General features: G+C 41.6%; 1 protein-coding gene across 6 annotated transcripts in view; it reads left to right on the forward strand.

The window, feature by feature from the left end:
• The window catches only part of ERBB4 (erb-b2 receptor tyrosine kinase 4), a 528,844-nt gene that overhangs the window by 426,267 nt on the left and 87,049 nt on the right, over positions 1–15,528 (forward strand). For all 6 annotated transcript variants that reach the window (XM_050899627.1, XM_050899630.1, XM_050899632.1 and 3 more), the window contains one exon: positions 1,592–1,777. In XM_050899627.1, coding sequence (XP_050755584.1) covers positions 1,592–1,777 — 186 coding nt within the window. The remainder of the gene's footprint in view (positions 1–1,591; positions 1,778–15,528) is intronic.

The following is a 15,528-nucleotide window of genomic DNA, read 5'->3' on the forward strand; positions in this document are numbered from 1 at the left end:
TCTGCAATTTGGTTTCAAATATTCTTTGTACTATGATGAGCAATTTCCTTTAATACAAACTCAGCCTACTTGCCAGGATTTTTTTTTGCCTTAATATAGGAAAGGAAAAAAAAAACTTTTATGAGTTGGGGGGTATGCTGTGTTCCTCTGATGCCAACTTTTTCTCATCCTTTTTTCTTTCTTTCTTTCTTTCTTTGGCACTATTACAGCTGTTATTCTTTAAGTTGTCAGAAAGATGTCGTATAGGTTTTTTGAGAAAGAAAGAGAACCAAAATAGCTTTACAAAACAGCAGTTTCATCTCACTTTTCATTGTTCCATTGCCATGATGAAGTGGTCTTGAAATGGAGGACTCGGCTTAGTGAATGAGAGAGAAAAGCTTTCTCCCTGCCTTTTTTGAATGCCAGTTGGTTGTGATGGCAGCATTACCTCTAAGAACAGATATGTAGGTTTTTTATAAGGAGCTCCGGTGCTACTTGTCAGTGGTATGAACTTTAGGGCCGAATAGTGTAGCCAAGATTAGGTCCTTCTGGTCCTTGGTATTGGACAACCTAGCTAGCTAGCTGAAAACCTTTGAAAACTTAGGATCTGGAAAATATAAAGGATAGAAGAAAGAAAGGAATTTTATCTCCTGTTTGTTGTGTGGGAAGCTGAAGCATGGAAAAAACGAAGTAACAGACCCAAGATCTATTGGCAGAGGACTTTGGAAAGATCAGGAGCTGAGCTAAGAGGCTCAGATTTAGAAAGCTGCTGCTTTGTGTAGTGGTCTACTTGTGGCAACGTCAGGAGACAGGCAGGAGTGCTACTGCAACTGGGCTGCTACTGTACCATCACCACCGCTAGCATAGGCTATTGCTGTACAACAGTCATAGAAGACGGTAGCATGGTCATATCCTAATGGCTTAACAAATCTGCTGACTTTCACAGTAGGACTTATGAGTATCAGACACATTTGAAAAGCCCACATTAAACCTCCTGATTCTTAACCCTTTATAGGTTGAACTTCAGGAAAGCTTCAATTGACATATAAATGTTACATGCTTACGCCTGTAAAATACTAAGCATAAAATCTCTGATCCAGTAAAGCATTTTAGTACAGCTTAATCAAATATCTTGCCAAATGAGGCCTAACCGGCCATCTCACTCTACACAAGTGGCATAGTTTGCTTGCATAAAAAAAAAGCTGATGCCCAATGGATTGACCACAAATTGGGAAAATATATTCAAGAAACAAAATTAAGGGAAGTAAAACAAGACTAATGAGACCTTTAAGCAAAGTCAAGTGTGTAACACATCTTTGCTTCTGCGACTGTAGTGGGACAGGGAATATAGGGCAGTGCAGAATTTCTGATCTGAGCCTTCACTGGATCTGTTCAGATAGTCTGACCCATTGCTTGAGGCTTATTACATCAAGCATACATTACCTCAGACTGGATTTTGCCTAGGTATGCCTAGCACTGGATAGACAACACAGGAATTCATGGTACTGAGGGGACAATGATCCCCTTTAGATGCTCTATGGGAAATAGAAAATCTTCTGTGCATAGAGTCTTTAAGCACACTGGAGTAACTGGGTCACTTTTGTCGTTACAGGAAGCTCTTATCATGGCCAGCATGGACCACCCACACCTGGTGAGACTCCTAGGTGTCTGCTTGAGCCCAACCATTCAACTAGTCACTCAGCTGATGCCTCATGGCTGCCTGTTGGATTATGTTCATGAACATAAGGATAATATTGGCTCCCAGCTTCTGCTAAACTGGTGTGTCCAAATAGCTAAGGTATGTAGTTCATGCTGTTCTTTTTTTGTCATTTGCATAACTAACTGAAAAACATGCCATGCAAAAAAAAAAGATACAAAAAAAAATTGTTTGGGTTTTTTGGGTTTTGTTTGTGCATTTTTTTCAGGTGTGTTTTTGTTTTCAAGAAGGCTGGGTAGTTCTTGAAATACACACTATTTTGCCTGCTTACAGTATTATAGATTAGTTGTTAATATGTAAACCAAAGTGGTTTTCTTGACTGTCTTTCCAACTCGGTGTTAATGGGGGGTCTTGGGGGGGGGGGGGGGGGGAAGTGGGGGAAGAAGCCCTCTGTGTGACATCTGGGGCTGAGCACAGAATGATTTTTCAGCCTCTTTTACTGTTCACTATTCATACATACTGATTTAACCTGATTGTAGTTTTCAACCTTTCTGAATCTGCATTGCCAGTTAAAGTCTGATATGCCATCAATTGTCTGCCCCCACACCGCCAAAAAGATAAATATTCACTTCATGTCACTCCTTTGGGAACCACCGCAGTTCTGCTGTGTTTAAGACCTATCACAACAGCTGAGGCTGGAGGGTAATATTGCTCGTCTCTGCAGAATGGGAAATCTCAAGGGCTGGATCCTGCTTTGCTTGCCGTGGTGTAATGCTGTCTGCCTTCCTGTGGGGTTTTAGGAGCAAGAGTGAAGCCATTATCGTTCAGATACAGACTGCACTTCAGCTGAGGTGGAACAGAGTATAGGTCATAAATGCAGCCCTAATGTAATCCTTGCACAATGTTTTACGTATGTTTTTAGGTATGTTTAGGTATTCAGTGTTGTACTAAGAACAAGTTATTGATGATCGGTTGCAAAAAGTAACAAGACCTGGGAGTGTACAGGGCCATAGTTTTGATCGATTTTAAAGGCTCTTTTGTGCAACCAGAGTTGCGTACAATGATGTTACTACGAATGAGAATCTGGAACACACTTTTTATTTAGAGTTATTTAAAAGTTATTTAAAGTTTTACATTATTTTGGTGAAAATGCTTGTTACGTACAAATGTGTGCCACAGACTGCCCTCTTATATTAAATCTACAGCCTTAAGTGAATTTGCTGCAACGTCTATTACGAAATCCTAATTCAAGTTGTAATGATAAACTTCTAGCACTGGAGAGAAACCTGAAGATGCAGTAATTGTTTTGCTGGACCGAATAGCAGCCATCAAGTAACCATCCACTTCTATTGAAAATATAAATACAAAATACTTTCTTACAAAAGTAAGAAAAGTGAGAAATTCAGCTAGCCCTGAGTTTTTGTTCAAGGAGAGGAGGAGTTTGAGGTTCATCATTAATAGGGACTATTTTCTTTCCAGGATCAGATCTGTTGTCAAACCTGCCTGAAGGTGACGGTAGATGAAATGAGCATAATGCTGGGTAGAGGTGTTGATCCATAGAGGTGGGGGGAATCCCAAACCCGCATTCTAATGTGGCAGCATTTTGTAGATGTGTTAGTATCTGTGATTCTGCTGTGCTGTGGTGGTAAAGCCGCCAGAGTTGCACGGAACATTAGAACACACTGATGGGGATTGCCTATATCTGGAGATTTGCAAAAGTTTATTTAGGGCTGTTATCAGACCGAGGAAGGTGAGGGAGAAAATACATGTTCCTGTTTGAGTCCTTTCTCTCAACACAACCTCCTTCCCATCTGTTCTCCACTCTCTTGATTGATAGTGGCTGTTATTATTTATTACAAAACATTTACACGGCGGCATACGTGAAAAGATAATCCACCTTTATTTTCACTTTGTGCATGTATATGGCCATTGACTCATTGGACTAATAGCTGTACTCGCTTTGCTATGGACTTTATGTGGGCAGCTGATTTAGTGAAGCAAATAGCCTGATCCATAGTAGATGCTTACAGAGCTGACAGGTCTGTGGAAGGCAGGTCATGGTTTTCCCATGGTGATTCTTATCAAAGTGAAACGGGTTCTAAACTGATTTCCATTGTAAATGGTTTCAGCATAACGTGGGGATTGGATTTAGGTACACTCATTTGAAAATCATTGCCTGCCAGTTTTTTTGATCACCGTGTGATGTGGGAGGAGAAGATGAGGTATTACAGATATTTGAGTTCTGAGATGGTGGGTAACCAAGCAGTGCAAAGAAGTGAGATCATATGCGTAATATTAACTGATGAAGTGTCAGGAAGAGAAAGGGAGTTTCTTTATAACAAAAGGTGGCCTATTATTGAGGCCTGTTAGTGAAGTTTAGTTAGTTTATTGACGTTTAATTAAATTCATCTTCTTCTGCATCACAATAATCTTGAGGTTAATTTTGCCTTGGCCTCACGTCACAGCATGAAGCTCATCGCCTTGGCTACCCATAAAGGGGACAGCAGGAAGTGACTGTTTTCTTGAAAAAGTGCAGTACTCTGTACATATGGCTGACCTGTTAACTCTGGGCCATCGCAGTTTATCTGGATTATTTTCTCCTCGGTTTCTTCATGTGTCTCTTTCCCTTCTCTTATTTTTACTGGAGTGGTTGGTACTGAGTATGGAGAGAATCAGTACGCGTGTGACAGGGAGTTCTGCATTTTGCTGCTTTTGCGTGCATGAGTGGTATGTAGTAGGGGATGGCTTGTTATAGTTGAGAAGATCACCAGAGGTACTAACTACTTGCATACCATGCCAGTATGGTGCAATCCTATTGCAGAAGTAGACTCCAAAGAATTAAAATGTACCTTTAACTCTTTATTTTCTTCTTGTCTTTGGAGACCTTGAATGACAGTTGTGTATTGAAAATCTTCCCCACCAGGTTGCATGTATGCATAAAGATACATATCTTACTTATTATATAGGAGGCTATCGGTGAAGAGAGGAAAGAGGTAGGGACATATGAGGCTGTGCACGCCGCATAATGTGTAAGAGTAATGTAAATGGTGCACAGAATTTTCTGCATTGCATTGTGCTTTCTGATGGGATACAGGAATGCCTATTCCCTTGCTATCTCTGACTGTAATGTTGATTGGGATTAGAGGACATACACAAGGAAATGTTTCAGAACTGGCAGGAAGAATAATCTTTGAGATCACCAGACAAGGAGTCCCCTTATCCCAAAAAGTGGAATAAACGTGCTAGTCCCCTGCTAGCAGCAGGGGAGTAGTAATACTTGTTTTCCACTCATCTGTCACATTTAACAGTGACTAGGAATCAGTCTGCAGCCTGCAAATAGGAAAGATTCAATTTGCCTACAAATAGACTGGTCTCCAGAGGAATGAGTGCAGAAGGTGGCGATTGCATCAAGCACAAGTTTCCGTTCACTGCAGGAAAGGTCTCTGTATCCCACATACCTGTATCCACTGTGCTCACGTCTCAGGCTCTGCCATACGGCTTGAGAACATCTCTCCGCATCTTGCTTTTCTAGACTTTTGGGAATGATTCGTTGTGTCTTTCTGAAAGCTATCAAAAACGTGATTTGCAATGTAGTAAGAGGCAAAAATGATCAGTGACCTCCCAGTCCTATTCTCTGCTCCCTTGAAGCAGCTTCTGGTATCTTTTGTTAGACACATCTTGCTACCCTCACCTTCCCTCTTTTTATGGTGAGAATATGCCCAAACAAGAAGAGGACTGAAGGAATTGGAAATGCCTCAGTTCCGAAGTTCAGGCTGATTTTTACGAATCGTTTAAAATCAAGTTGCTGCTGCAATACAGTTCCTCCCTACTGCGCTTTTCTCCATCTGCCAATGTGCAGGCATTTATTTATCGAAGTCATTGCTTCAGAGTTCACTTGTTCTGCCAGGCTGTTCATTTCCATATGTCTCTACTTCTGTACAGCTAGATGCAAAAACTAGTTAGGCGCTATGCCTGGTTGCCAACCTGCATATGGCTCTGGAGATCATTTCTGAAGGTTGACGATAGGGCAGTTATTAGGTATTATCTACTGCCAATCGAAAAAAGCTTGGATGCTTTTTCTTTCTGCTTATACAGATTGTGTTGAATTTATTCTGACTGTTATATCATTGTAGGGTAATTGTGTTCTCCTTCCAGAAGCTTTAGCTTCTTATTTTATGGATGAAAGTTATAAAAATAGAGTAGCCCCCAAGCGTTCTGCATAAAACATGGTTGTTAGCAGCTGTGTCTAAGGGGGTTCTTCCCTTCTGCTTTGCAGATACACAAGGCATCTCCTTTTGTCTCGCTTCTATGTGTACTGTCTCGCTTAGGGACTGAATGTTTAACCTTTTAGCTCTTAGTTCAGCACAGCAATTTTATGTGGAGTTTGATGTCCAGTAAAGCAGTAAACTATGCTCACGTATCAAGATACTTCCTAGAGTGGGAGCAAGAGTGACAACCTTGGTGGCCGTAGGCTATGGAAGGATGGAATAATGCTTCATGGACATCCATAGTGTTGGCTACTTGAGAAACGGATTGAGAATCAAATTTTGTAAGGTTAGCACAAGCCTACATTCTGAGTAGGTGAATTACGTCCTTGTCAGCCAGCGTATGACAGATACATGTAAATCAGGAATATTTAACAAAAAAAAAAAGGTACTGTGTGCATTGATATTTCAATGCATTTGATATAATCTCTCTCAGCAAGGGCTGCCCAAACACACTCCGTGGCAACTTGGAGGTGTGGGGGTGCGGGCATTCTTATGGAAATGCATTCAGGAAGAGAAGAAACATCTTGATGTTTCTAGTCTGAAAGAGTTGGTTACACTCTGCCACTAGGTGAGCTTAACTATAAGGCACCTGTATTTGAGGCCGTATCCTCTCACTCTTACTCTAGTGGAAAAATTAGCCTGAGTCCTGTTGGAATTATTATCGTGGGCCTTTGTGCTGTGCTAGGCTCGCTCTCTGTCTCTCTCAAGGGCATATAGAAATGCATTTTTGTTTCTGTAACGTTGCATACAACACTTGCTAAATTCAACATTGAAGTTCAACCTAGGCAGTCCCACCTACTGTTTTACTATTTTTTCTGGTACAATTATGGTTTCATTCTGCTGCTGTTGATTTGCATTACAACCGCACCAGTTTTGCTGAGCAGTGTTCAAATGCAGAGGAACTTTTCTTGCCCCAAAGAAGACAAGGCAGAGGAAGAGTGAGAAGGGAAGCAATCTTCCTAAAACAAAGCAGCTTGCCTACGATCAGCTAGCCTGTGGAGGAGAGCTCAGCTCTCCTGGGTCTCAGCCAATGCCCCATACTGTTCTGCCCTGTATCCCCCAGGGGCTGCCAGACCTGTTTTTTGCGTTCTGAACTATAACAATTCATTCGCAACCCCTCAGAATACTAACGAGGTAAAGCAGAAGTAGGTTGATACAGTGGAATGTCATGGAAGGAAAATCAAGTACTTCAGGGGATTACTTTTTATACCTTTTCAATATAAAAGAATTCTCAAATTACCTTAACTAAAGCCCTGCACAACATCAGTTATCCAGGTATGCAGGAAAACAACGTTTGAAAACAGTCTAGGAAAGAAAAAGAGAGAGGAACTTGGGGATCGAATTTTAATGAAGCAGATGCACATCTTCAAGTCTGTTGAGTATTATTCCAGCACACTTGCAGTCATTGCTTCTCTAAGGATTCCCTGCCAGCAGTGCAGATCTGCAGCTGGGAATCTCCAGGAGCCATCGAGCCAAAGGCGCTTGCAAAGCCTTCTTACTGCTTCTTTCTGCCACCCTGTTATCTCTCCCTTTTAGCTGGTTCACATTACAGGGCTCAGTGCCCTTCTGCAGTTCTCTTGGCAAAAAGGAGGGCTTGTCCGCTGCCTGCTCCTGAAGCCTCTCTCCATGCCAGGCTTTTTAGAAAGGCGTATTTTATTGCCGCCCAGGGCAGTGCTTCTGAACTGGATGTAAATTCACAGGCTATGTGAAATTCAAAGGATCTATGTTGATTTATGCAACTGAGAAGCTGACCCAGATGCTGGTACAGCGCTCATGTCCCATCCTAAATTAAATGGGTTTCGGCCTGTGCTCCTCATGTATGGAGTGAGGGAGGCTCTGAGCAGGGAGGGCCGGAGGGAAGTGAGGTCCCCTTGGCTGCACTGTGAGGTGAGGAGCCTTTCTCCTCCATCAAGACTTGATGAATTAGGAATGACTTGTTAGAGACAGCTTTTGTTAATTCTGCTGCAGGTGGGATGAGACAGAAGCTGTGTAAAGTGGGAGGAATCAGGGGTGACGGGACAGGTTGGGAAGAGGTGGAGGATAGTGGCTGTGGTTCAAGGTCTTTCTTTTTCATTAAAGAAGCCTACCCTACAGCTCAGTGACTATTCCATCATGGAGTGAACAAAAGAGCTTAATGACAGTCATCTATCAGCTGTCCACATTTTAAGCTTCAAGATGTCTCTATTCCCAGAGCTCCTTGCCATGACAAGGCTAATTGTATAATTATAATGCTATACCAACCCCTCCTGACGTGCTCACACTGGCAAGGACCAGGGCTAAGGGCTGTGATAATTATCACTGCAAGCAAGTACATTAGCATAAATGTAGTTTACTAATGGGGCTGCTCTATTAGGAAGTGCAGTGTATAGAAGAGTAGGATCTAAACCAAGGGCTATGAAATTAAAGCCATATTGAAACAAGGCTTTAATTGTGTGGAGGAGCAAAATCAAAATAGGTGAGGAAAGTATCATTTTACTCTCCTGAATCCCTCTGCGCAGTTTTCTTGTTCCTATTCATCATGACACTTTTTCTCACTCTGCTGGAAAGCTTGGATATCCACAGATGGCAGATGGAAATGAAGGACCCTTTTTCTGGTGTCGCTGGAGAGCTCTCACTGAAAGAGCATATGCCATCAAGTCTCAGAGGGGAATTACCCCACCTTGCCCATACCCAGGGACTTTTTTGGTACCCTGCTGGGCAGCTCCCTGGGTGACAAAGGTTCATACGGACTTGAGAAGCTCTTGCAACAAAATTCAGGTGGATCTTGCAGAATTCTGCATCCTAGCTTTTAACTTTTAAGTGGTGGAAGGGGACAGATTTCTTTCTTGCTGTGGTTAACTGGACTGTCTTGGGCTTTTGTGAGACGCTGAAGAAGTTTCTTTTGATCCTCTCAGATATTAAGATTTTTTTTTTTTTTCCTCCATCCAAGGCAGGGCAGGAAATAAATGTTAGGACTTTGGTCATCGTGTCTGATCTGCCATGCTCAGATTAATGTGGGCAGCTTGAGTGCAGCCATTGCTAGTATGCTGAGACATAGGATCAGGGCCTGGTGACTCTTCCCTTGACTGTTAGTTGCTGTGGCTGGAAATAATTCTCCAAATAAATCAGGGAATTGGATCCCATTAAAAATAATTACAGCATTTCTCTGCTTTGTGTGTTTCCTTGGTGGGCACAGTATTCCATGTTTTCCTGCATAGTTGTGTACCTATTTATGGAGACTTTCATGCAGTTTCTCCCCCTTTCTTCACCAGTCATTTCATCTGGAGTATTGAACTGGTTTAGTAACTTCTTTATCTTTTCTACCAAACCCAGTTGTCCACAGGAGAAGTTTCCTGGGAAAAGCATTAAAATGAAGGAACACACGATAAAATTTGTCAACTTAAATGCTGAACAAGTTTTTTTCCTTTCTTTCATTTCTTTCTTTCTCCTTTCATCTCAGACGGTCCACTCACCAAATTCACACTCTTTCTTTCTCTGTAATTTTGTCCTTTGCTTTCTTTACTTCTGTCTTTCTCCTACTTTTACAGTGTTTTGTGTCAACCTGTTTCCTGTTGCTCTTTCTTCAGTGTCATCATTTCTTCTTCATTCTCATTCTCTGGCTGCTTGGCTCCCTCTAGCTGGTACCCGTTCAGTGCTCTGAAAGAGCACAGGAGCATCATGCCTGCCACTCACCAGAGTTTTTATGTTGTTGCGTCTCATTACAGGGTTTGGAGAGGACCTCAGTTTCCTCATTTCTCTCATAATAACACATTTGGTTTTGAGGGTTTTAATACCGGCTAACTAATGACTGCATGAACCCCATGTGCTGTTCTAGTTTGTGGGGGAAGGATATTTGAATCTGGAAGATTGCATCAGAACCACAGGAACAAAAATGTAAGATTGGGTTTATATAAAAATTATAGAGATATCTTTCTTCCAGCTTTGTGTTCTGACCTCTGATTCTCTAAGGCTCTTCTGCATGCTGTAGTAACCTTAGTATGATAGTATTTGAGTTGTTTATGCTCTTTAGAGTGTGTGTGTGTGTGTGTGTATTTGGTCATTAGCTCTAGAGCTGGGTGGAATGACTCAACCTTTGAAGGTGACTATCTCTCTCCACTGACTACGCTGTCTACAAGACAAGCGTAGGCTAACCGTGTAGCTTTCTGACAGCTTAATTTACAGGGGGATAAATGTGAAGGGTGCGGGTGATGACAAGGACACACAGGGAATCTGGGACAAAGCGGGTACTGGAGGACTAAGCGAAGGTTGGAACTACTAACATAAGTGTGGTTGGATTTCTTTTCTGCACGGTATGGTACATATTTTGTTAGTGAGCTGTACCCTTCTGTACTGCGTAAGGTCTTGTGAGCAGGGATGTTAACTTGCTTTCAGCTTGTGAGTGACCGGGAGAGGTTTATAGTGGGTAGTAATCATTCTTTCTCCAGTCTTAATCTGACTCCTTCTGGATTATCTAGGCTTCCGCTTCCCTTCCCCGTAAAAATCCAGTGTTCCCAGAAACAGTTCCATGGTTCATGGCTGTCAGAAAAAAAGCTGAGAGGCAGATTTTTCAGCCATTTACAAATCACATCGGCCTTTGCAAAGGCACAGAAATGAGCAATTTATTGCACAGAGATAGACAATTTATTGTTTTGTTAAATGAAAGGTGCACTTAGCACTGACATTTATAGGGTCTCTGATATTGGGGACCTGACAGCCGCAGGCTACAAAAGCCCCGAAGGCTGGCTTTGCCTGAACATACCAGCATTCTCATCAAGTACACTGAGCTGCACTGGGGGGGGGGGGGGGAAACCAACCCACCATTAGATTTTTCCTAGCAGTCCCCAACAGACTGGCTTGGGAAAGCATTATTGAAAACCACTCCTAAATCAAATTCAAGATATTATAGGAGCACCTACTAGGGTCTGTCAGGATTTCCATTATAAGCCCATATTTTTCAGGTTTATAACTCGACCATAAAATTCCACTCTGGACTGTGACTTGGCATAAAATGTCTCAGCCCAAAGCATTTTTTTTTTATTATTATTCAAGAAATATATGTATTTGGCTATTTTTAAGTTGCTGGAGTTCAGAAACAAAAGCTGGATTTCTCTCTGTATATACCCATAAATTAAAATGTTTTTTTCCCTAGTGAGTGCCTTTCTTTCAACATGGTATTTTATAACGTAAGTGACCCTGCTTGGATAACTACAAAAAGTGGATGGCCAAGGCATTGATGTTTAAAGTTAGGACCCCCCACATTTTTGCAGAGTACCACAGTATGCGTGTGCGCCATAAAAACCTGCTCCTAAAACCACGTAAGAGTCTTCAGGAAACTCTGCAAGGCCATTTGCAAAAGGTTCTGGGACGCTAAAGGATGTGGCCATATTTGAATAGAGCTTAGCTTTCACGGTTAGCTAGACCTCCAAGTTCTCCTGTGCAATCCAATGCTCAGGCATAAATCCAGTAGCCTTTTGTACAAGAAAAAAGAACTGGCCTGTTGAAAGGGAAGGGAGATGCTCAGCAGAAGCTGTTCCAGATGAGGGCTGTGGTCTATAAGTATGAGATCAAACCGAGCAGATTTCTATTAGCAGAGGAGCTACTGACCATGTCCCAAATCCAGATGTATCTTAAAAAAAACCCAAAACTGTCCTCTCTCTGTGTATAACTGCTTCTCTGTCCAAGTGGGAGCCAGGAGTAGCAGTGGACTGAAGCCTGTTGTCTCCCTGTCCTAGCATGACTTGCTGTATCAGGGCCCGTGAAAGAAGTACAAAAACGTCAGTCATTTGATATCCTTTTATGAAACCTTGCTGAGGTATATATCAAGCCATAAATGAGACCTGAAGATAGCACCTTACATCTTGGTACTTTGCTGATATGTTCCTTCCATCCCAAAGTAAAGTTTTGCAGAAACACTGGAACAGGATACATGACACAGAAAATCAGCTGAAACTGAACTCCCCTGAGACGCAGCAATGAATACACCCGCAGCAGCGAACAGCAGTCAGTTAAACAGCTCCTTGATAAACTGGGGACAGAATGGCAGTATAGCTGAAAGAATACACTTCCTGGGGATGCTGTGTAATCTCTGTGTGTGCTCCTGTGTGATGCAGAAGACCAAGGTGAATCTGCTTAATGAAATGTGAGAGGGGAGAGGGCAGTTGCAAGCGGCTGCTGGCACGGTTTCAGGTGCCATGCCAGCCCTCAAACCTACAGGGTCATCTGGCAGTCAGGTGTCATTAGTCAACACACTCCCGCTTTCCCACATCCCATCTGTTTCTGTCTAGCCTGTTTGTGCAAATTAGCTCTCAGTATGCAGCAGTTCTCACTCTAGTTTGGTTTTCTTTCTTTGTCCTGTGACCTTCGTGCTTCCGTAAACTTTACCCTTGTCTGTGGGCCAGAGTAAAATCCTCACTGCTTCTATTTTTATTTACTAACTGTCTATGTTAGCAAACAGAGGGGATCGTATTCCACACGGTGCATAAATTAAAACTGAAGTCCTGCAACACATTAATATCTTCTGATTAGAGGGGAAATAGGATTGGGTTATGTATCCCATGAAAAATATTGAGCATTAAGAGAATGCATTGCCCTGAACTGAAACAGTTCTGAACAGTTCTGAATTTTCCAAATGAAGACTTTTTTCCAAGACCTTTGAAATGTCTTTGGATTTATAATACCTTTTTTTAAATTAGTTTTAAAACAAATTTTTTTGAAATAAAAAAACACAGCTGACTTTCATAAACATTTTTGTTCTGTTTTTTTCAAAATAGTATTTTGTTGGGTTGTTTCACACATACAATCAAAATCTGTTTTAGAGAAGGCAATTTTATTTTTCCAAAAAAATTGTTTTGACTAACATTTCTGAGGAACCTGTGTATATAACTAAAATGCTATACTGTAATACAATTTGGGTTTGTGTTTAGGCTCAACTTGCATTACTTGCGTTATGAATTCCTTTATGTAGGCACTTGCCTACAGCAATGTCTCCCATGTCAGCATTCAGTAAACCAATCCAAATTGCATGATAGCATGATATAGTAGACGGGGAGAAAGAAATGAAATGTAAGCTATCAGAAGGGGGCTTGAAAAGGCAGAAAGTACATGAATTTCCATATGTTTGGGAGTAAGGATAGTTTAAGAGCTAGGTGTCACTGAAGGAGGAGTTTGACATTGTGAGTAGACTGGAACAGTACAGTGCAGCACTGTGAATGAAAGGTGACAGTGATTTTAAGTTAAGGCTTTTGGAGGTGGCACAAATAAGAGTATGCTGCCATGCTTTACTGACTCCTGGAAATTGCTGTGTCAACTCAGGCTGCTGGCATGCATGGTGTAGCACATAGTACTACATCTTTGGTGCTCCCTGAGAGCGAATGACGCTGGGATCCCTGTGTATTACCTTTATGTGCACCACTGGTTCTGTTGGTGAGAAAGCTTGACATGGAGTCCTGTTTTGTGTTTGCTGGCATGCTGCTGCCTACACATGTGTGTGTGTTAAGTCCTAAAAGAACTTTGCAGGTCTGTGGTGTGAAGCCACTGGGACTTGGCCGCAAGCATTTCTGAATGTTGCACTTAAAGCAGCTTAACTTGGAGTTGTCTCATCCTATGCTTTACATTATCATTGCTGTACTCCCCTATCATACTTGGGCACTCTCAAAATGGTACTGTCTTCCCACCTTGCAGTCCTAATACATGTCTGCTAAGCAGGGGAATATCATTGTCCTAGTAGATGAGGAACTGCAGAGTCAAAAGACCAGGTGATGTGTCAGGACTCTGAGGTTGGAGCAGATGTCTTTATTTTCGAAAATTTAGCGTTCATTTCCTTACCTTTGAACAATCTTTTTTTTCCTCAAGGCATAAATGACGAATAGAGGATTTGGTGTTTCTGAATTGGAAGGAACACAGATGACTCTTTCTGCAATTGTTTGTTGTTTGGTTGGGTTTTTTCCCCACATTTTCAGATTTAAGTACAAACTTTGGAGTCCCACATAAAGATAAGTCTAAAATACACCAGCCAGGTCACTTTCAATAGAGACAGGATGTGTCGTTATCACTACATGAAGCTCTGACTTTACCTCCTCTGGATAACAGTGAAAAGCGTAAAGTGAAAAAACAGTACCCAAAAAAGTGAAATCAAATTGCAACAGATGTAGTGGTTTGGGGGTATGCAAAGTTCATCACAGGAGAAGAGATTAGATGTTTGGGTGTATTTAGTTTAGCTAAATGAAGCTTTGTATGCTGAATGTTAGCTATAAATTTAGCATGGTTAAATACCCAAGAGGAAAACAAGTATGTAAGGTAAAGGACAACACTGGCATGAGAATGAATGAGTCTTAACTGGCTATGAATAAATTTAGAGTGGAGATTAGAAGAAGGTTATTAGCCGCTATAAGTGGTAAGGTTCTCAAACCTTCTAGTAGAAATAATGGAGACAAAATAATGAATGACTTTTAAGATTGAGCTTGGTGAGTTTATGAAGCAGATTTGGACTGAATGGTATGGTTGCTTTCAAGGGGCAGAATTTGATGACACGGTTGCTTTTAGTTCCCTGTTTCAAAGCTGAGTAGTAACAGGGCAAGAATAAACAATGAAAGGAAGTGTTCCCATGCTTTGCTGGGAGACAGCCCAGGTCTGAAATTTGGAGCTTCTGCAGATAGAGATCGAGTTGTGTTTTGCACTTTGGATTTGTCGTGGTTTAACCCCAGCCGGCAACTAAGCACCACGCAGATGCTCGCTCACTCCCACCACCCAGTGAGATGGGGGAGAGAATCGGAAAAAAAACCTCGTGGGTTGAGATAAAGACAGTTTAATAGGACAGAAAGGGAGGAAAATAATGATAATGATAATAATAATAATAAAATGACAATAATAATACTAAAAGAATTAGAATATACAAAACAAGTGATGCACAATGCAATTGCTCACCACTTGCCAACCGATGCCCAGTTAGTTCCCGAGCAGCGATCCGCCCCTCCCAGCCAACTCCCCCCAGTTTATATACTGGGCATGATGTCATATGGTATGGGATATCCCTTTGGCCAGTTTGGGTCAGCTGTCCTGGCTGTGTCCCCTCCCAACTTCTTGTGCCCACTCCAGCCTTCTTGCTGGCTGGGCATGAGAAGCTGAAAAATCCTTGACTTAGTATCAACACTACTTAGCAACAACTAAAAACATCAGTGTGTTATCAACATTATTTTCCTACTAAATCCAAAACACAGCATGATACCAGCTACTAGGAAGAAAATTAACTCTATCCCAGCCGAAACCAGGAGAGGATTGTTTCTTGTTTTTCTGTTTCTTACTCGCTCACCTTACTCACTCTTAATTCAAATTAAATCAGATTCTGATTCCATTAGCTGAACTGAATAATGCATTACTCTGAGTTTTCATTGAAATCAGCAAGCCTATTCATGCAATGATGATGCTATTCTTGTGAGTAAACATATCAGAATCAATCTCATGTGTGTTCAGCCTGCTTCACCCTAAGAAAAAAAAATACAGTTTTCACTTCAGCTCTCTTTTTTCTTCTTGCCTTTGCCTAGAGCTTGCTATCAGTAATTCATGGTATGTGTACAGCAGGTGGAAAACTCACATAATGGAATTATTTAATGAAGACTTTATTACACTTAAACATAAGTGTTCTAGTTT

This window comes from Gymnogyps californianus, chromosome 7 (assembly GCF_018139145.2).
Source record: "Gymnogyps californianus isolate 813 chromosome 7, ASM1813914v2, whole genome shotgun sequence".
In the NCBI taxonomy this organism is placed as follows: Eukaryota; Metazoa; Chordata; class Aves; order Accipitriformes; family Cathartidae; genus Gymnogyps; species Gymnogyps californianus.